This window comes from Scyliorhinus canicula, chromosome 2 (genome assembly GCF_902713615.1).
Source record: "Scyliorhinus canicula chromosome 2, sScyCan1.1, whole genome shotgun sequence".
In the NCBI taxonomy this organism is placed as follows: Eukaryota; Metazoa; Chordata; class Chondrichthyes; order Carcharhiniformes; family Scyliorhinidae; genus Scyliorhinus; species Scyliorhinus canicula.
Window position 1 is genome coordinate 63,170,932 of NC_052147.1, and position 22,817 is coordinate 63,193,748.

Sequence of the window (22,817 nt, forward strand, 5' to 3'; positions counted from 1 at the left end):
TCCAAGTTCACCTGAGAACTAACCTCCTGGAAAAACAACTGCAAGAAGTTGCCAGCTTACTGAGAATTATCTGCTTTACAAGACCTTCACTTAAGGTAAAAAAGAAACTCATCTCAGAAACAACAGACCTGCTCTAATATTCATAAATTATAATTGTATTGTTTTACCTTAATCTGTATCTATTTTTGTGTGTGTGAGAGTTTGTGAGTTGAGTAAGACGGCACGTTTTAAATATAGAATCACAGACACAGAAAACAGGAGCAGGAATGGGCCATTCGGCTCTTCAAACCTGCTCCACCATTCATTATGATCATGACTGATCATCCAACTCAGTAACCTGTTCACACTTTCCCACCCATATCCGTTGATACCTTTAGTCCCAAGAGCTATTTCTAATTTCTTCTTGAAAACATACAATGTTTTGGCCTCAACTGCTTTCCGTGGTAGCGAATTCCACATGCTCAAAACTCACTGGATGAAGAAATTTCTTCTCATCTCAGTTCTCAGTGATCCCTTGTTCTGGACACCCCCACCATTGGGAACATCCTTCCTGCACCTACCCTGTCATCGTATCATAGTGCAGGAGGCTATTTTACCCATTGAGTCTGCACTGACCCTCCGAAAGAGCACCATACATAGTCCCAATCCCCTGCCCTATGCCAATAATTCCATCTAACCTTTGGACAGAAAGGGAAAATTTATCATGGCCAATCCACCTAACCTGCATATCTTTGGACTGTGGGAGGAAACCCACGCTGACATGGGGAGAACTTGCAAACTCCACACAGACTGTCAGCTGAGGTCGGAATCGAACCGGGTCCCTACCGCTATAAGGCAGCAGTGCTAACCACTGTGCCACAGGAGGTAAAACATTTAAGACAGTGTTTAGGCGGAATGTCTTCTCTCGGAGCGTAATTAATCTTTGGAATTCTCTTTCTCAAAGAGCAGTGTAGGCTGGGTCATTGAATATATCCAGAGTTGAGCTAGAGAGACGATTTGATCTACAAGGGAGTCCAAGGTTGTGGAGAGCAGGCAGGAAAGTAGAGTTAAGGTCACAATCAAATCAGCCTTCTTCTTCTTTTTGGGCAGCCCGTCAACGTTGAGGATGACTTGCTTCCACTCTGGGGAGGTGTGTTCTGCGGTGGCTGAAAAGTTCGATGCTGGATCCGCAGACTCTGCCACGGGTTTGGCAGGTGATGTTTGATGATGTGGTTGGGGGGGAAGCTCTGGGTTCTGCTCTCTCCTTCCCTCATTTACACCTGGCCTCCGGGTGCTCAACCCTGCGATACTCGTGATGATTGGCATCTTCGCGGATGTTTTTTTCTCTAGTTATGCGTTCTAAGGCAAGTGATTCCCATGTGCGGGTGGGGACGTTGCATTTATTTAGGGAGGCTTTCAGAGTGTCCTTGTAACGTTTCCTCTGCCCTCCTAGTGATCGCTTACCATTGCGAAGCTTGGAGTAGAGAATTTGTTTTGGGAGTCTTGTTTCAGGCATGCAGGCAATGCGGCCTGCCCAACACAGCTGGTCAAGCATGACCAGTGCCTCAATATTGGGGATATTGGCCTGGGAGAGCACCTATCTTGCCAGTGGAACTGCAGGATTTTGCAAAGGTAGCATTGGTGATATCTCTCCAAGGATTTTAGGTGTCTGCTGTTCATTATCCATGTTTTTAATGCATACAGGAGGGTGGGGCCACAGCTGCTCTGTAGTCCATGAGCTTGGTCCTGGGTTTGAGGTCTTGGTCTTTGAATACTCTGTTCCTCAGGTGTCCAAAGACTGCACTGGCATAACAGCCATGATCTTACTAAATAACAGAGCAGTCTCAAGGTGGTGAATGGCCAACTCATGATCCTATTTCTTATGATCAAGGATAGGTAATTAGGGGACACCAGAAGGAATGGTGAAAGTGCAGGTGATATTTTGGCTACCAGAAGATAGGTACAAATGAAACCAGGTATGTGCAGTCCCAACCATCTGGATGATGATGGAATGTTTTTGGAGGATTATGATGGGTTCAATCTGTGGAAGGCTGCAGAGAAGTTGAAAATGAATAGTTTGTCTTTTTCACAGTCATATAGATTGTAATTTGTGACTTTGATAACATGTGTTGGTACTTTGGTGGTGGAGGATGGTGGTCAGAAGCCTGTTTGGAGGGATTCAAACTTGGAGTTTTGAGTAAGAGAGGTTGGGTTTGAGAGGTGACAGCAACGACTTAGGAAACCAAAGGGAGGTTAGCATTGAGGCAGTACTACTGTGGAGTTTGGTACTAAAGTGATGCTGTTAGCCTGTCCTGTTGCCTTTGGGGATGGCTAGAAACTGGAATGGGGAAGGTCCCAGGATTTCTCAGGAGAGCTCTATCCAGATGGCCTGAATGGCTTTCCTCATTGCCCTTTGAGGCAAAGATGCTCATGTTCATCGTCTGGGGTGTTTGCTAGGGTTTCGGTGGGCACGTGGGCGAGTGGTAAGGCCGAACTTTGCCCAGAAGGTTCTGCTGCAAATAGTACGGGACACTGCACACAATTGAGCTTTGGACGAGTTGGTGGCTCGGGACTTCTCGATCCCAATTATCCTGTGGGGGAACCTTGTCTCTCAGCCTGAAGCTCCGCATTCAAGTCCCACCCAAGACATGATGGCCAAGAAAGTGGCAAACCAAGGTTGCAAACCTTGCCAATACTCCTGTGGCTGGTGTTAAGAATGAGGGTGATTCCTGGTCAAATGTACGTCATGTCACTCCAGCACCATGTTGACCTCCTCTTGGGACATGGCGCCTTGAGAGAGAAATTGAATCATCCTGTGAACCCTCAGATTGTTCCAGTCAGAAAGATGGCGGCACACCGCACGAGTTCTCTAACCGTCACACTTGTTGCCAGTATTTGGCGGCGGAAGCGAGGCGGGGCGGGAGGAATTCCAGTTCCGGGGCGGGGCGGGAGGAATTCCAGTTCCGGGGCGGGGCGGGAGGAATTCCAGTTCCGGGGCGGGAGGAATTCCAGTTCCGGGAGGAATTCCAGTTCCGGGGCGGGGAGAGGACTTCCAGTTCCGGGGCGGGGAGAGGAATTCCAGTTCCGGGGCGGGGAGAGGAATTCCAGTTCCGGGTCGGGTTGCGGGACGGTGCCTGGAGCTAGAGCTGACAGCGGGCAGGGAATGCTGCTGGTCGGTAAGACAGGGGCCATCGTGGCCGGGGTCTTTGGAGCAGCCTTGATCGGCTATTGTATATATTTTGACAGAAAGAGAAGAAGTGCCCCCGATTTCAGAGCAAAGTTGCGCGAAAGTAAGTGTTGCCCTCGGGCCTCGCTCACCGTCTCCCAGTTACCAGCGACAAATGGATGTTTGTGTAACTGCAGGTGGTTGTGTCCTGTTGACCAACACCCAACAAACATTGCATTTTGGAATGGAGGCTGCTGAGACATGCTCAGTTACAGGAATAAATGTAATTTTATTTAGAGTAACAGACACCCCCCCTCCCACCGCGGGGACCCCGGCATCGTTCCCTCAGTTGATTTTCCTGCGTGGACGAACTTGCTAAATTGCAGGAGAGTGCAGCTGCCCTAAAGAACGTGGGCCAGAACTGGAATAAAAGCATCCTGCGTTGCAGCACAATCTGCCTTATAATGTGAGTTTCGGCTGGTTCTAAAACTATTTTTGTCTTAAGTGTTTCTTCACAGACGCTGCCTGACCTGCTGAATATTTCCCGCATGTTCTGTGTTTACTTCAGACTTCCAGCATCATACGGTAGTTTGCGTTTGTAAAGTAAGCATTTGCTTATTATTGAGTAATTGCGTATTTGAAAGGAGTAATAATAATTCTCATTAGTGTCACAAGTAGGCTTGCATTAACACTGCAATGAAGTTACTGTGAAAATCCCCGAGTCGTCACACTCTGGCGCCTGTTCGGGTACACCTAGGGAGAATTCAGAATGTCCAATTCACCTAACAGAGCACCTGGAGGAAACCCACGTGGAGAATGTGCAGGCTCTACACAGTCAGTGACCTAGGCTGGGAATTGAACCTGGGTTCTGTGGTGCTGTGAAGCAACAGTGCTAACCACTGCTGCTGTGCTGCCCACTCGCAGCCCAAGGATCAGTGTACACCACAAGATGTCGGGGCAGAAGAAGGGCATTTGGCCAGTCAGTGCGATCATGACTGATCAGCTGTGGTAACCATCAACTCCACTTTGTCGCCATATCTCTATAACCATTGATCCTGATTAAAAGTGTCTATAGTTTAATGAATACATCTGTCCACACAGAGTAGATAAAATATCATGGAACTATGTGTGGTGAACGATTCAATTAAAATTGTATAGAATTTGGATGAGTTGGCTGTAATTGTAAGTTCCCAGAAAACATCTCTGTAGATAACCCAGTGGTGCAGTGTTGGTATCCTTCACAAGTGAATTAAATTCAACTGTCTGCAGTTTATTTCAGAATACAGGTGTTTCCAATTGGATCCAACAAAAATCCAGTTAATCTGAAAAATATTTGTGGTTTTCTACAGATACCTGCCTGTGTTCCATAACTAAGTAAGGCAGAGAGATTACTTTCCGCTGCTAGGAATTTAAAACTCTGAATTGAGCATACCAGTATAATAATTACAAGATAAATGGTGGAGCGAAGTTGGACGGGATTGTAACATTTGATTTAAAAAAAAATTTGGAGTATCCAATTTTTTTTTTCCAATTAAGGAACAATTTAGCATGGCCAATTCACCTACCTACACCTTTTTGGGTTGTGGGGGTGACCCATGCAGACACGGGGAGAATGTGCAAACTCCACACAGACAGTGACCCAGGGCTGGGATCGAACCTGGGTCCTCGGCGCTGTAGGCAGTAGTGCTAATCACTGCGCCACTGTGCCTCCCCTTGTTACATTTCATAATTATACTAAAAATGTTAAGAGTAGGCTCAGTTGAAATATTTTACAGATTAAATATAATAAACAATTGAGTCATACTCATTTCATTTCCAAGCCAAATTAGAAATGTCATTTTCAGTATCTTCTGCAGGTCCAGGAAGAATTCCAAAATGGATAGTTTTGCAACAAATCTCTGAAACTTACTACTAAGTATATGGATTTATTAGATGGTACTCAGAATTAGAATTTTACAGCTAAATCATAGAATTGTACAACAGAGGAGTGCATTCGGCCTATCGTGTCAGTACCAGTTCCTCCAAAGAGCAATTTAGTTAGTTCTACTCCCCCACTTTTTCCCCATAACTTTTCACAGTAACTTCATTGAAGCCTACTTGTGACAATAGTGATTATTATTACTTTGCAATTGTTTTGCCTTCAAGTGTTTGTCCAGTTTCACATTTGAAGGTCACTGTTATCAGGTAGTGCATCCAATTTCTAACCACTTATCATAGAAAAAAGATTTTCACTATGTTGCTCCTCTGGTACTTTTGCAAAGCCCCTTGCACCTGTGCCCTTTTGTTTCTGATCCTTTATCCACTGGAAAAAGTTTCACTTAGAACATAGAACAGTACAGCACAGAACAGGCCCTTCGGCCCTCGATGTTGTGCCGAGCAATGATCACCCTACTTAAACCCACGTAATCCGTATACCCGTAACCCAACAATCCCCCCATTAACCTTACACTACGGGCAATTTAGCATGGCCAATCCACCTAACCCGCACATCTTTGGACTGTGGGAGGAAACCGGAGCACCCGGAGGAAACCCACGCACACACGGGGAGGACGTGCAGACTCCACACAGACAGTGACCCAGCCGGGAATCGAACCTGGGACCCTGGAGCTGTGAAGCATTGATGCTAACCACCATGCTACCGTGAGGCCCCACTTCACCTAATCTATTTAAACCCTTCATGAATTTAAACTGCTCTATCAAATCTTCACTTGGCATACTCTGCTCTAAGAGAACAATGGTTAAAAGTAGGATTTTTTTTGTCTGATATATTCATTCCTGAACGTCTCTCCTTTTTATTTCTTCATTTGAACAAATCGATTTGCTGAGGGTATATTCTATGATTCTTAGTTCCAGTGAACGTTTTGAGACTAGTTGTGTAATTCTAAGCTGTGTACCCACTGATACTGAACAACAAAATGTTTCTAAGGTGCCTTTTAAAAATAATTTAGAGTACCGAGTTCTTTTTTTTTTCAAATAAGGTGCAGTTTGCCAATTCACCTACCCTGCACATCTTTTTGGGTTATGGGGTTGAGACCCATGCAGACACGGGTAGAATGTGCAAACTCCACACGGACAGTGACCCTGGGCCGGGATCGGACCCAGGGCCCGGATCGATGCCGGGTCCTCACCAGTGTGTCACCATGCTGCTCTTTCTAAGATGCCTTTAATAGGAGAAAGACAGAAAGGGGTTTCACCAGAGTGCAATTGGACAAAAATTAACACTGTGCCAAAGAAGAATAGGTGACTGAAAGCTTGGTTAGAGAGCTTAGAACCGAGATGGCTGAAGGGAATGGAGGATGTCTAGGATGTCAGGTTGAAGAAATGGAGATTTATTTCGATAGTTATAGGATTGGAGACAGATAGACAGAGGATTTTGAACACCAGGATGAGCATTTTAAAATTGAGGTGTTGGTAAGCCAGCAGACAATCGAGGTGCACAAGCTCCGGGTGATGTGTGAATGTGCGTGTTTAGAAACGGGGAGCAGAGTTTTGGATCAGTTTGTTTATGGAGGGAGGAAGCATGGACGATGGGTCTTTTGCGAGCAGGTGAGCAATATTGTGCTGGTGGAATTGGCGATCTTTGTAATGCTTGGAAGCTAAGCATGGGTTCAAATAGGACATTGAGGTGGCAAACAGTATGATTCAGTGTAAGACATGGGGCTGGGTGGGAGATGAATTAGTGGTGAGGGAATGGAGTTTGTGACATGGAACGAGATGATGGCGTAACAATATTTAATTGAAAGAAACTGTGGCTCAACCTGAACTGAATATTGGGACAAGCAGTCTATTTTTAACAGCAGTCTCCAGACCCAAGTGTAGGAGGGAGGAAGTGACTATTCACACCCTAGATTTTGTATAGGAACATGTATTGTCTCAATCTATTATTTTTAGTTATAAAGAAAAACAAACCAATGTTTTTCAGAGCCTCGTGTCCAAATTCACTCTCAATCACCTGAATGTTCACAGACTACTTCTACTCGGCCTTGATGTTAAAATGTCCTCATTCAGGGATGAGGCAACCAAAATCTTGACATTCTGATCAATGTAAGAAATAGTCATATTTTATATTTTTTGCAGTAATGTTATTAAATCTGGGGTAAGATGTATACAAGCAGTATGACTGCTAGAGTGGCGATTAAGGCGTTGTAAATGTGAGGTCATCATTGATTTGCAGTGAAGTGTTCTGTGAATAGATCTTGAGAACCATTTACTTTTTTAGATAGCTAGCTAATAGAATGTTGTTTAGGCTTGAAGTACCTCTGGGGTGTAGATAATTTGAGGGATATTGTGTTTGGTCCTGGCTAAACACGACAAGGGACATCTTGTAAGAGACAAAAAAAATCCTTATACTTTGGGTACAGATGATGTAGTTAATGGGAGGAGCCAGGTCTGTCTGGCCAGGAGGTCCTAGAACTCAAATCAGAACAGAGGTGTTTCAGTTTGGTCCTGAACGGTCTCGCTCCAAAGGTTCTGCACCGAGAGAAGCAAGTAAAACCCTGGTTGTTGACTTTATTCATAAGTGGTATTTAATATACATTGGTTTGCTTAATTGGAATATAGTAGTAGGTTTAGGAACTAAGCTAAGGTTTCTTTTACTTAATAACTATTGAAACCATTAACTGTAAAACTATTTCTTTGTTGTGAATGTATTTAATTCTGTGATTAAAGTTTGTTTTAACATAAAAGATACCTATGTCAGCGTTATCACTCCTGTGGTGCAGTAATAATTCCTCACAAATCAAAAATAGTTGGGTTCTCGTTCAGGATCCTAACAAGATAAATCAATAAACTTCGTGACAGTGATTTGTCTTTTATGTGGTTGCGTAGGACTCTACACCCAAATAATAAGAAATCTGCTTTGTGGTGTTGGTTGTCAAATTTGAAATAGAGTTTTGGAACCGATAATGTTCTTATTTTGAATAAGTCTGGTTCTCCTGTTACGTCTTCCAATGTGGTAATAAAACCATCAGATAATGCCTCAAATTGGTTAACAGTAGTGAGCACATGCTTACAAGACTCAGATGAAGAGAAACAAATTTCACAGGATAATTTGTTAAAATGGCCTTTGTTTCAGAAATACCTGTATTACTAAAATGTTGATTTTTGATAAACTTTAATATAGTAGTGTTTGAATCATAGCATAACCACTCTGATTATATTTCTTAATGCTTTGTACACATGAAGATGCCAGTGGAATGGCTCTAAGTAAAAGAAAGCATCTCTGAGCAATATTTGTGTTATATATTTAATGTTCAACCCTTAACATTTGACTTACACTGAGGCCTCGCTATGTGGCTCAGGGGATCCATATCTCAAGATCACATTATAGATGAGACAATTTTGTAACAGATCCCCAGTCTGCTCAGGTTGGCAGTTTTATCTGGGAATGTGCAACCTACTACAATACTATAACTTTCAGTATAATTGCGTTCGTATCAATGTGAAGGTTTTAATGGAAAATAAATCATAATTATTGTAATTTTGATAAATTTTAATTGATTATTATTGCTCACTTGCAGAATTCAGTTTAAAAGATATCAAGCCCACAATATGAAATGTAAATTGAGAATGAGCAACTGGTAATGTGCTGATTACATTTTTTGACTATCTCTAGGAAGTCAACTTGTGGCAGCACTGAAGTTTTTCTTGTCGCATAACATAACCCTTGTTATTGTGGATTATTACGAGTACAGGGGTAGGAGTAGCACTAAAATTAGTTTAGTTTGATTTCATTCAATAGATCAGGTATCTCTCAATCTAAGATCTGGAGTTTGCTTCTTGAAAGAAAAGCAGTAATGTTATGTCCACTTTCACTTTCACATCTACATTCTGGTGCAATGTTAAGGCATCACGCTGAATGTACCCAGGAATTCTATACAAGTGATTGTTTTTTTTAAAAGACAGTTACGAGAAAATCTTTTAAAACTAAATTACATGTCAAAACAATAGTACTGTAAATGTAAATTGGTAATTATAATTTGAGATCACCAAAGATTACTAAACATGAAATGGGGCCGTGACATGTTCCTGTTTCCCCCTTAAGACTTGTTTCCCCCTCAAGATTTATTTGCCAGCCATCCCCGCTGTTACCAGACTCCTAAACGAACCTCTTATGGACTGACCTCATTAACGCTACACCCCTGTAAGCTTCACCCAATGCCGCTGTTATGTAGTTACATTGTATACCTTGTGTTGCCCTATTATGTATTTTCTTTTATTTACTCTTGCTTTTCATGTACTTAATGATCTGTTGAGCTGCTCGTAGAAAAATACTTTTCACTGTACCTCGGAACATGTGATTATAAACAAAATCCAATCCAAATCCAATTTTTCATTTGGCTGAATATTGAATGAATGCCTGCTTATTCCAAGGAAACAAACACCTTTTCAACTCTGATTCCAATTTGAAATGAAACTTTGCAGTCTTGAACTGGCAGTAAAATAATCCATGTATATATGTAACATGTATATAATTTAATATTTAAAACTACAATGAAACATTGTGCTTTTAGATAACCAAATAGTTACATTTTAAGGAACTTTTGAACCAAACCGCTGGGACATTTTGAAATACTGTCAAGGCCCAAAACCAACATTTCCTTTTTGATTATTCAAAAACAAGTTTGTTCAGATAAGAAATTTTCTTTAGTAGATAAGAACAATTGAAGAACAAAGATTGAATATTGTCTTGCTGGCTATGATACAATTATTCCTTGACCAGAGTTTTATAATAATGTTAAGAAAGATCACAAAGGTTCAAACTATTTGATTTGGGGGAAGAGTAGGTTTGAGCTTATTCATGTGTTTCAAAGTACATGAAATGAAGGGGGCAGTAATTTGCAATTATAATTGTTCCCTGATGCAAATGATCAGAGTTGATATATTTTACAGTTCCAATAATAAATATAAATATATACATAATATACATTTCCAGCTCTCTGGTGCCTTAATAAGAAATTTCCTTTAACTTCAGCTATGTTTTGATTCAAAAGTAAGAAATTAGATTTGATTTTGCATTGCATAATTCCATGATTTTAAATGGCTATTCCGATTCTCAAAATGCATAGGAAGAAGAAAACAGAAGAAACAAGATAAAGAAAATGATTGTGTTTGCAAGGTAAGATTGACTACTCATAGTGAAATGCAGAATTATACCAGAATTCTTGGGAATTGTGGGGGAGGCAGTATTTAGACCAAGAACGTATTTAGACCAAGAACATTTCCCGGTCCAATCCTGAGTGTCTGCTGAATTTTCTGATCTCGTCTAAAGGCAGTAGGAACTTGCTGACATCGACGTCAGTGTCTTTGATTATAAAGTGGCTGGGGGGTGGGTACAAGGAGGATCAATGACGATTCTTGCTTCTCATTGCTGTCCAATGGTAGCTATTGTAACATCGGCAGTGGGGAAAATGCTTGAATCCATTATCAAGGACTTTATAGCGGAACACTTAGAAAGCAATAGCAGGATCAGTCAGAGTCAGCATGGATTTATGAAGGGAAAATCATGCTTGACAAATCTGTTGGAATTCTTTGAAGATGTAACCAGTACAGTTGACAAGGGGGAGCCAGTCCATGTGGTATATTTGGACTTTCAGAAGGCTTTTGACAAAGTCCCGCATAAGAGATTATTGTGCAAAATTAAAGCGCATGGGATTGGAGGAAATGTATTGAGGTGGATAGGAAACTGGTTGGCAGAGAGGAAACAAAGAGTAGGGATTAATGGGTCTATTTCAAATTGGCAGGCAGTACTAGTGGCGTACCACAGGGATCGGTGCTGGGACCCCCAGCTATTCACAATATATATTAATGACTTGGATGAGGGAACAAAATGTAACATCTCAAAGTTTGCAGTTGATACCAAGTTAGGTGGGAGGGTGAATTGTGACAAGGATGCAGAGATCCTACAGCATGATCTGGACAGGTTGGGTGAGTGGGCAAAACAATGGCAGATGCAGTATAATTTGGATAAGTATGAGGTTATTCATTTTAGAAGCAAAAGCAGGAAGGTCGATTACTACCTGAATAGTTGTAAATTGAGAGAGGGGACTGTTGGCAATATTAAGTATTCTGTGGGCCCCCTCCAACTCCAGGGGCCCCTGGAAGGACCCAGCTCCAATCAACGAGTTCAGCATAACGACCACATAGGCCGCCAGGTCCGACCCCTCCAGCCCCTCCGTGAGGCCCAGGATCCGTAAGTTCTTCCACCTCGACCGGTTGTCCAGCTCCTCAAACCGCTCCTGCCACTTTTTATGGAGCGCCTCGTGCATCTCCACCTTCCCCGCGACGGCCGCGGCCTCATCCTCCCTTTCTGAGGCCTGCTGCTGCAGCTCCCGGATTGCGGCCCCCTGGGCTGTCTGAGTCTCTATCAGCTCTCTGGTGGTACCCTTCAGCGACTCCAGCAGCTTCACCTTAAGCTCCTGGAAGCATCGCAGAAGAGTCGCCTGCTGCTCCTGCGTCCACTGCCTCCACTCCTCCAGGCCTCTGCCGGCCGCCATTTTGTTTCCCTTCCCCCGCTTTTCCAGGGGCACTGCCACCGCTTTTCTGCTCACCCCACTCCTGGTCCGGACCATAGAACCCTGGGGATCTGCTGCAGACCCCTTCCCACGTCGGGAATCGTCGAAAAAGCTCCGTTGGGGGCCCTGAAAAGAGCCCCAAAGTCTGTTTTTAGCGGGAGCTGCCGAACGTGCGGCTTAGCTCCGCATAGCCGCAACCGGAAGTCGAGTTGGCAATATTAAGAAAGCATTCTACCAGAGTGGACCAAAATTTAGGGAGGCCAATATGTTGAGACTAAATCACGATGGATAGAACTGGGAATGGAAGGAGCTGATACAATTATCAGGCATTATTGGGCACAAAATGTTGAAGAAAACAGAAGGAGCGATTTACAGGTAGTTCAGAGAGATATGCAAAAATTATGCAAAAATAAGAGTGCCATAATATTGGGTAACTTTGCATATTTTTTAACCAACAATGGAGGGAGAATTTGTTGGTTTTATTCTGGAAAATTGATTGGGCAAAAAACTTGTTAACGTAAGAACTAGGAGCAGGAGTAAGCCATCAGGCCCCTCAAGCCTGCTCCGCCATTCAACAAGATCATGGCTGATATTTTTGTGGAGTCAGCCCCACTTACCCGCCTGTTCACTATAACCCTTAATTCCTTTACTGTTCAAAAATCTATCTATCTTTGTCTTAAAAACATTCAACGAGGCAGCCTCAACTGCTTTACAACCATTAGATTTACAAACATTTGGGTGAAGATGTTCCTCAACTCAGTCCCAAATCTGCTTCCCCTTATTTTGAGGCTATGCCTCCGAGTTCTAGTTTCACCCGCCAGTGGAAACAACCTCCCTGCTTTTATCTTAACTATTCCCTTTATAATTTTATTTATGTTTCTGTAAGATCGCCCCTCATTCTTCTAAATTCCTATGAGTATAATAATAATAATCGCATATTGTCACAAGTAGGCATCAATGAAGTTACTGTGAAAAGCCCTTAGTCGCCACATTCCAACGCCTGTTCGGGAATGGGAATTGAACCCCCACTGCCGGTCTTGTTCAATAGTCCCAGTCTACTCAGTCTCTCCTCATAAGCTAATCCTCTCAACTCCGGAATCAGCCTAGCGAATCTCCTCTGCATCCCCTCCAGAGCCAGTACATCCTTTCTCAAGTAAAGAGACCAAAACTGGACACAGTACACTAGGTGTGGCCTCACCAGAACCCTATTCAGCTGCAACATAACTCCCTGCTTTTAAACTCCATCCCTCCAGCAATGAAGGACAAAATTCCATTTGCCTTCTTAATTACCTGCTGCACCTGCAAACCAACTTTTTGTGATTCATGCACAAGGACACCAGATCCCTCTGCACAGCAGCATGTTGCAATTTAAATAATAGTTCATTTTGCTGTTATTCCTACCAAAAGGGATGATCTCACATTTACCAATATTATACTCCATCTGCCAAACCTTTGCCCACTCACTTCAACTATCTATATCCTTCTGCAGACTTTGTGTCCTCTGCACACTTTACCACTCATCTTAATGTCATCCACAAACTTTGACACATTATATACACTTGGTCCCCAACTCCAAATCGTCTATGTAAATTGTAAACAATTGCGGTCCCAAACTGATCCCTGAGGCACACTACTAGCCACTGATCGCCAACCAGAAAAACACCCATTTTTCCCCCACTTTGTGCTTTCTGTTAACTAACCAATCCTCTCTCCGTGCTAATACATTAACGCCATCTGATGCAGCAGCCTTTTGTGCGACACCTTGTTGAATGCCTTCTGGAAATCCAGATACACCACATCCACGCTTCTCCATTGTCCACCGTGCTCATAATGACCTCAAAGAATTCCGGTAAATTAGTTAAACATAACCTGCCTTTCATGAACTCATGCTGTGTACTGCCCAATGGGACAGTTTCTATCCACAAGTCTTGCTATTTCTTCCTTGATGTTGATGATAGATTCAAGCATTTTTCCCACGACAGAAGTTAAGCTAACCAACCTATAGTTATCCGCTTTTTGTCTACCTCTCTTTTTAAACAGTGGCATCACATTTGCTGTTTTCCAATCTGCCAGAACTGCCCCGGAGTCCAGAGAATTTTGGTAAATTACCATGAACCCATTTACTATTTCCCCCTTCGTCTCTTTTAGTACCCTGGGATGAATTCCATCAGGGTCAGGAGACTTGTCTACCTTGTCCAACACTACCTCCTTGGTGATGATAATGAGCGTTTCTCGGTCCTCACCTGCCATAGCCTCCTTGCCATCAATTATTGGCATGTTGTTTGTGTCTTCCACTGTGAAGACTGACACAAAATACCTGTTCAGTGCTTCGGCCATTTCCTCATTTCCCATTATTAAATCCCCCTACTCATCCTGTAAAGGACCAATTTTTACCTTAGCCACTCTTTCGTTTATATATTTTTAGAATGTTTTACTGTATGTTTTTATATTCTGAGCTAGTTTACTCTCATAATCTATCTTACTTTTCTTTATAACTTTTTTGTGGATTTCTGTTGACCCTTTAAGATTTCCCAATCCTTGAGTTTCCCACTAATCTTGCCACTTTGTATGCATTTTCTTTCAATTTAATACCCTCCTTTATTTCCTTGGATATCCATGACTAATTATCCCTTTTCCACAGTCCTTCCTTTTCACTGGTATATACTTTTGCTGAGCACTGTGAAAAATTGCTTTAAAAGTCCTCCACTGTTCCTCAATTGTCCCACCATAAAGTCTTTGCTCCCAATCTACCATAGCCAACTCCTCCCTCATCCCATTGTAGTCTCCTTTGTTTAATCACAAGACACTGGTGTTGGATTTTACCATCTCACTTTCCATCTGCATTTTAAAAACTTCAACAACAAAATTATTGGGTTTAATATAAGAATATGAAAGGATAATGAAAGCCAAAAATAAAATGCTGGACTCTGAAATGCCAAAGTTCAGTGCATTAAGAAGAAACTTGATCCAAATTAAGTCGGTCAAAAAATTAGTAAACAAGACAACCGATCTGCAGTGGGAAATCTTCAAATATGAGATGGATAGAGTGGAATGTAATTGTACCTCCTTTTTGCCTTTTGGAATACATTCAAAATTGGAGTTCTGAGAAGTTAAAACCAAACCACTAAGGGAGTTGTATAATAAAATTTGGACTGACAGTACCAAAGATAATCCTGAGAAATGTATTGTGGTGAATGGCAAGGTTTGAAAGCTTAAAAGGAGGTATAAAAAGGGCTAAAATGAAATAGTAAGGACTTGAAAAGCATATTAATAGCAAAAGAATGACTAAATGAGTCCAGTTCCTCGGGAATTAAAGGGAAAGACCGAATCTGGACGATGAAGACATGATATAGATATTAAGTTGTTTTGAATAAATAGATCTAGAAATGATAGTTGAAATTACAGTATTGATATATTAGGAGAAAACTTGGAAAGTTTGTTAACAATAACTGGGAAAAAAGGAATCGTTTCATGGGCTGTAAAATGCTTTGTGACATCTCGAGGCTGTGAAAGACACTTTTTAAATGTATTACTTTTATTATTGTTTTGGAAGTAATGTAGCTGAGGAGTCTGTTGGATTTATTTCTGTTCTCACTGTCTACTGTTAATCCCAGTTAAGTCATTTTGATTTCAGTTAATTGAATCATATCCTGGGTGTCTATTAATTCTGCTTACAAGAGGGATTGATGTAGTATATTGATCCTTTGTAAATTACATTTTACTTAGGAATAAGAAAATAAACCAAATTCCAATTGCGACAGGAAATCATGAGACGTGTGTGAGTTGCTGATGAAGAATAACCTTTGAATTTATAAAAGCACAAACCTCACACAGCACTATAAGAAATTGATGAGCTTTATAACACCTATTACTGCTTGAATTTGAAAAGCACCTTTTAACATAGAAAACATTCCAAGGCACTTCACAAATGGGTGTTATGGAAATGGGCATTGAACTAGAAAGGAAGGAATTAGGCATGAATGAAAATTGGTTGAGATGGATTTTGAGATTTTTAAGGATGAAGAGAGAGCTGCAGAGGTAGGAAAGCAAAACTGAGAGGTTCCTTGGAATAGTACTGAGATTATTGAAGTTCTTCCACCAGTATGTTCATAAGGCAAGAATCAGATGGTCAGAGCAGTCAGAAAGCAAAATAATAATTGAAATTCGCTTATTGTCACGAGTAGGCTTCAATGAAGTTACTGTGAAAAGCCCCTAGTCGCCACATTACGGCGCCTGTCCGGGGAGGCTGGTACGGGAATCGAACCGTGCTGCTGGCCTGCTTGGTCTGCTTTAAAAGCCAGCGATTTAGCCTTGTGAGCTAAAGTGAGAGAAGCAGTGTTTCAGTATTAAGTATGTTCAGGACAGGAAGCCAAGGTCACTCAAGGATGTTGAAAAGCTTAATGGCAAGTGGACATAGGAATAATACACATTAGCGTCCCCGGAGAGCTGAGGAAATAAGACCAGCAAGGGTTCAGTTAAAGCGGTATGTTATTTTGGTGACAATCTGACGTAAACAGGAAGTGTTGTAGAGATAAAGGTTGTGGCATTGGTAATGAAGAGGGTATGGAGATTAAAGCTAGTGAGTTTGTGTTGAAGCCAAAGATGATGGCTTCAGTCTTCCTGATAAGCTGGAAGAAGTTGTGATTCACTTGGGTATGGATGTCAAACAGCAAGTCAAGATTGATTTTTTTTTTTTTTTTTTTTTTTAAATTTTTAGATTACCCAATTATTTTTTCCAATTAAGGGACAATTTAGTGTGGCCAATCCACCTACTCTGCACATTTTTGGGTTGTGGGGGCGAAACCCACGCAGACACAGGGAGAATGTGCAAACTCCACACAGACAGTGACCCAGGGCCGGGATTCGAACCTGGGACCTCAGCGCCGTGAGGCGGTTGTGCTAACCACTAGGCCACCGTGCTGCCCTACAAGTCAAGATTGATGAGGAGGGATGACGCATCATGGTTGCTGTTCTGGAGGACAGTGATACCGGTGGCTAGCATTGTTCAGGTGCTGTGGGGAGATGTTGCACTGGGAAAATCTGAACAGGGAGTTTTGGGTGACTTGGCCAAAATTGAGAGATGACAGCATATTGAGGAGCTTATAAAACAAAGGGAGATTGTATTTAAGGTGATAGAGGACGAATGAACTACGCTGAGTTGTTTTTAAGGAGCAGGGAGATTATAGTAGCAGATTTTGATGGTGCCAGAAAGAAGAGAACCATTAACACACAATTAATTACTTTGGAAATGTAGTTACTGTTATGCAACAAACATGGCAGCCAGTTCATGCAAATCAAGACCTTACAATACAACAAATTAATAAATATCTGATTGCTGTTTTGGAAGCAAGAATGTAGGCCAGGATGGTAAAAATAATTTTACTCTTCAAATGGTACAATTAAAACTGCGACCCGGTCGGCCTGCTCAGATGAAAGTCTCAGCTGAAGGACTGCACCTCCGATAATGTAACATTTCCCATGGACTGCATGTATTGTCAGCTGTTCATGTTAAATCTGTTGTATGAATTGCCAAGCTGACACTTCATGAAGGTGACATGGAGGTAATAGATTTCATTGTAAGGTCAAACTATGCAGGACAATATTGCTACAAAATTATCATGTTATATTCATGAATAATGGTCTGAGTAAGTTGGCTTGCTTGTTGGGTGAATTGGACATTCTGAATTCTCCCTCTGTGTATCCGAACAGGTGCCAGAGTGTGGCAATTAGGGGATGTTCACAGTAACTTCATTGCAGTGTTAATGTAAGCCTAATTGTGACAATAATAAAGATTATAATTATTAGAGATTTATATAGCCATTATCTCAATTTTGGGTTTTGAAGTAAATGTTAGAATTGAATACTGGTGTGACACATGTTTCTCATTGACTTGTAAATTCAGTTACCTGATCTGAAAGATGTTGAAGCTGTACAGAAATTCTTTCTCGAAGAAGTCCAATTGGGAGAAGAACTGCTTGCAAGAGGTAAACCTTCGATGTTATTGTTCATTATACATTTATTTCACAAGACCAGATCTGTATCAACACCAAAGTTGTACAGTAATAATGTATCAAGTTGTGCCTTTGTTTCATTGGGTATTTTTCCTCTCTCCACTTTCATTGGAAAAATCCATTTTAAAGATGCTAACATTCGGATTCAGCATCAGTTATATCCAAAGATGGTGCTGTGATTATGATTTTTTAGTGTAGTTAAGCACCTTGTTTTTCAAGAAATATTGGGCCACAAATTGTGGCACACAGGTTAACACGTGTGTAAGATGACCCTATTTTTCCCGTCCTCAAAATTATGTTTTTGCATTTAAGCTGACTCCTCCTTTCAGCCACAAGCTATACTCACATTAATTACAAAGAGATCAAAGCTGTGAACTAAATACTCAGTGTTATGTGACTATTCATAAGGACAGGCAGGAAGGAAAGGATTGTGGGGTTGCTTTGTTCGTATAAGATGGCGTAAATATTTATTCAATAGCAATAAATGATCTCGGAGTGGAAGATGTAGAACCCATATGGATGGAGGTAAGAAATAGCAAGGGGAAGAAGACACTGGTGGGAGTAATCTAAAGACCCCATAACAATAGCTATATTGTAGAACCAAGAATAAATCAAGAGATAATAAGGGCATGTAAAAAAAGTCAGTACATTAATCATCGGTGACTTTAATTTTCATGTGAATTGGGAAAATCAAATTGGAAGAGGTAGTCATGAGGAAGAATATGTCGTGGATCCAACCAGGGATCAGGCCATCTTGGATCCGGTAGTGTGTAATAAGGCAGGTTTAATGAACATTCTCGGAGTTAAAGATCCCTAGGAAACAGTGACCCATGACATGATAGATTTTAGCATTCAGTGAGAGTGAGAAACTTGGGTCAAACAATTGCGCTAAACTTAAATAATGGTATTTACAAAGGAATGAGAGCATAGTTGGCTGGAGTGGACTGGGAAAGGAGTTCAGCAGAAAAAAACGGTTGATCAGCAATGGCAGACATTTATGAAAATAGTTCATGATTCAATAAAGCTATATCCCTGTGAGGAAGGATTCTAGGAAGTGAATGAATATACCATGGAAGTTAAAGATAGTAAGAAACTAACAGAAAAGCATACAATGCAACAAAGATTAATGGTAAGCCAGAGGATTGTGAAGTTTTAAATAAACAACAAAAAAAAGAGGGAGAAGATAAACTGAGAGTAAACTTGCAGGTAATATAAAACGAGTGGAAAGAACTTGTTTAAATATATAAAAAAGAAGAGAGAGGCAAAGTGAACATAGGCCCCATAGAGAATGAAACTGGGGAAATAATAATGGGGAACCAGTAAATGGCAGACTGTGGAAGACACCAATAACATTCCAAAAATACTAAACAATCAAGGGGCAAAAGGTGGCGATGAAATAAGTACAATAACTATCGCTAGAGAAAAGGTACGAAGGAAACTAATGAGGCTAAAGACCGATGGGTCTTCTGAACCTGATGGTTGCATCCTAGGGTATTGAAGGAAGTAGCTACAGAGATAGTGGATGCACTGGTAGTATTTATCCAAAAATCCTTAAATTCTGGCAAGGTGCCAGAGGTTTGAAAAACTGTCAATGTACTCAAAAAGGGTGGGAAACAAAAAACAGGTGGTACCTACAGGCCAGTTAGCTTAACATCTGTCATTGGGAAAATAGTACGGGTTTATTATAAAAGATGGAATAGCAGGACATTTAGAAATACATAATATAATCATGCAAGTCAGCATGACTTCACAAAGGGTAAATCACCCCTGACTAATGTCTTGGAATTCTTTGAGTGGTAACGAGTAGGATAGATGAAGGGAATCAGTCGATGTTATATACTTTGATTTCCAAAAAGGTACCACAAAAAAACCCCATGGTGTTGGGGGAAGTATAGTGGCATGGATAGAGGATTGGCTAACTAATAGAAGACAGAGTAAGGATAAGAGGGGCATTTTTAGAATGGAAATCTGTAACTATGGAGTGCCACAGGAATCAGTGCTGGGGCCACAATTATTTATAATATATATTAATATATTACCAGGTTTGCAGATGACACAAAAATGGGTGGGATAGCAAGTGCTGACGACACAAAGTGTCTACAGAGGGATATAGACAGGTTAAGTGAGTGGGCAAAAATATGGCAGATGGAATATAAGAAAATTGAAGTTATGTATTTTGGGAGGAGGAACAATGGAGCTGAATATTATTTAAATGGAGAAAGTCTGCAGAAAGCTGCAGCATAGAGGGTTTTGGGGGTCCTCATGCATAAATCATAAAAATACAAATTCAGCAGGTAATAGGGAAGGCAAATGGAATGTTGGCCTTTATTTCAAAGGGAATGGAGTATAAAAATAGGGATGCCATGTTAAAACTATAGAAGGCACTGGGTGGACCACACCTGGAATATTGTGAATGTTTTCCTCTCCTTATCTAAGGAAAGATATACTGGCGTTGGAGGCAGTCCAAAGAAGGATCATTAAGTTGATCCTGGGTATGAAGGGATTTTCTTATGAGGGGATGTTGAGGGGCTCTTTTCCAGAATCATCTTCGCCATCCTTTCCTCTACATCCCTAGAACTATTAGGTGTCCTATAGAAAACTCCCAACAGGGTGACCTCTCCTTTCCTGTTTCTAACCTCAGCCCATATTACCTCGGAAGAAGAGTCCCCATCTAGCATCCTTTCCGCCACTGTAATACTGTCCTTGACAAGCAGCGCCACACCTCCCCCTCTTTTGCCCCCTTCTCTGAGCTTACTAAAACACCTAAACCCCGGAACCTGCAACAACCATTCCTGTCCCTGCTCTATCCATGTCTCTGAACTGGCCATAACATCGAAGTCCCAGGTACCAACCCATGCTGCCAGTTCGCCTACCTTATTTCGTATACTCCTGGCATTGAAGTAGACACACTTCAAACCACCTACCTGAACACTAGCACCCTCCTGCGAAGTCAAATCTGTGCTCCTGACCTCTATACTCTCAATCTCCCGTACCCCAAAACTACAATCCAGGTTCCCATGGTCCTGCTGAATTAGTTTAAACCCCCCCCAAAGAGCACTAACAAATCTCCCCCCCAGGATATTGGTACCCCTCAGGTTCAGATGTAGACCATCCTGTCTATAGAGGTCCCACCTTCCCCAGAAAGAGGAGGTGCAACAGAACATAGCAACAGAACCATTTCAGATTCCAATCCACTTTTACATACAGCTGGCACTCAGAAATACTTGCTGCACAGAGAGGTCTTGAAACTCCACTTTGAAAAAGAGAAATCTTCTGAGACTGCTTTAAAGAAAGACCCTGTCAGAACAATGCAGGATCTCTCGCTGAAATCTTCATAAACTGCCATCATAGCTTGATTTACAGCTCCCAACTAAAACTCTGACACTTAACACCTGACTGCTTCAACCTATGGCTCCTCCCATTAACTACATCATCTTACTAACTGAACACAATGGGCAGGATTCTCCAGTCCCCCAGTTGCTTTATCTCAGCATCGCACCATGTCGCTGGCAGCAAGATTCTACCTTCCCGACACTTGTCAATGGGATGGGGTGGGAAACACTCATGACGTGTTTCGGGTTTAACTGTCACTTGCCAACAGCCCCTCCACAAACCACCTTCAACTTAGGCTGACCGCACTGCACGTATGCAAATTTCCCCAGAACAGCTGATCAGTAGCTCTGCTCTGCTGCCCTCTGCTGGATGCTTTCCTTCACCCAAACTCCTTGGGTCTCCTTCGCAGGTTCACCTTCAACTTAGGCTGACCGTACTGCCCGTATGCAAATTTCCCCAGAACAGCTGATCAGTAGCTCTGCTGCCCTCTGCTCAGCGATGAAACCTTTTAAAACTGAATAGCTAGGATGCCACTAGAGTAAGAACATAAGAACTAGGAGCAGGAGTAGGCCATCTGGCCCCTCGAGCCTGCTCCGCCATTCAATTAGATCATGGCTGATCTTTTGTGGACTCCGCTCCACTTTCCGGCCCGAACACCATAACCCTTAATCCCTTTATTCTTCAAAAAACTATCTATCTTTACCTTAAAAACATGTAATGAAGGAGCCTCAACTGCTTCACTGGGCAAGGAATTCCATAGATTCACAACCCTTTGGGTGAAGAAGTTCCTCCTAAACTCAGTGCTAAATCTACTTCCCCTTATTTTGAGGCTATGCCCCCTAGTTCTGCTGTCACCCGCCAGTGGAAAGTAGTTTTACGTATGTTACTATTAAGGATTGAGATGAATTATAGGAAGTGTACGGAGTAATCATTATTAACCATTAAACATGTATTTTTAGGACATAGCAGTAATAAGTAATTAAATGGGATTTAGGATAGCTAACTTGATCAAAAGGAGATCACTTCTGATATCCTGTCTTTGTGAAACAATCCAGGATGCTGGTTTTGCTGTCCTGTTTCTCACAGATAATGAGTGCACAGCAAATTACTAGTAAACATAGCTGTCAGGATGAGGATCAATCATGGGCTGCTCGCAATTCTACCGGGTGAAGTTTGAACATTGCTTGCAATTCTATTGGATAAGTTTAAACGTAGCAGCTTCAGGGATTGGATCGAGCCCAACTGGGTGGGCTATTGATTTTTGAAAGTTGTATAGTACTATGTTCTGATCTTTGTTCAGCAGAGCAGAACAGATCTTGGCAGCTATCCAGATTTGTTCTCGGTGTACACGTAACAAGCTTGATTAAATAGCCATCTTGTCCGGATTGTCGATGTGTCTTTTGCTCTCTGTACTGAGTTGAGCCACAGGAATAACCCCACGTGGAAGCTGACTCAATACACAGGTCTTGAAACCGCTCTTACAATCTTGTAGGTTGGGGGGGGGGGGTCTACCTGCCCCTTCCCTTCCCCCCCCCCCCCCCCCCCCCCTGCCCCCCCATGTTTCTCTTTGTGGCTTCCTTGGGTTCCCTCCTCATCTCCTCCCCCCTTTGTACCTCTGTTATATGCGTTCTTGTCTGCTCTCCCCATCTCCCCCCTTTCCCTAGTCGCTGTTTTCTTGGAACAGGCCGACAAATGGCCCTCACGCTTTGTGGAAGCCCTCGTCTGACCCTCAGATGGTGTACTTAATCTTCTCCAGGTGGAGAAATTCCCGCTAGGTCTGCCACCCTGGCTGTGGGTGATCCTGCTGATTGCCAA

General features: G+C 42.0%; 1 protein-coding gene across 2 annotated transcripts in view; it reads left to right on the forward strand.

The window, feature by feature from the left end:
- The first annotated feature begins 3,075 nt into the window (after nt 1-3,075).
- Nucleotides 3,076-22,817, forward strand: part of LOC119954655 (mitochondrial import receptor subunit TOM20 homolog) — a 29,236-nt gene continuing 9,494 nt past the window's right edge. The window contains exons 1-3 of one of the 2 annotated variants that reach the window (XM_038780026.1): nt 3,076-3,269; nt 10,213-10,262; nt 17,561-17,642. In XM_038780026.1, the coding sequence (XP_038635954.1) occupies nt 3,143-3,269; nt 10,213-10,262; nt 17,561-17,642 (259 nt within the window). In that variant the 5' untranslated portion in view covers nt 3,076-3,142. Of the gene's footprint in view, nt 3,270-3,678; nt 3,731-10,212; nt 10,263-17,560; nt 17,643-22,817 lie in introns of those variants that run through there. The other variant, XM_038780037.1, reaches the window with a different exon arrangement.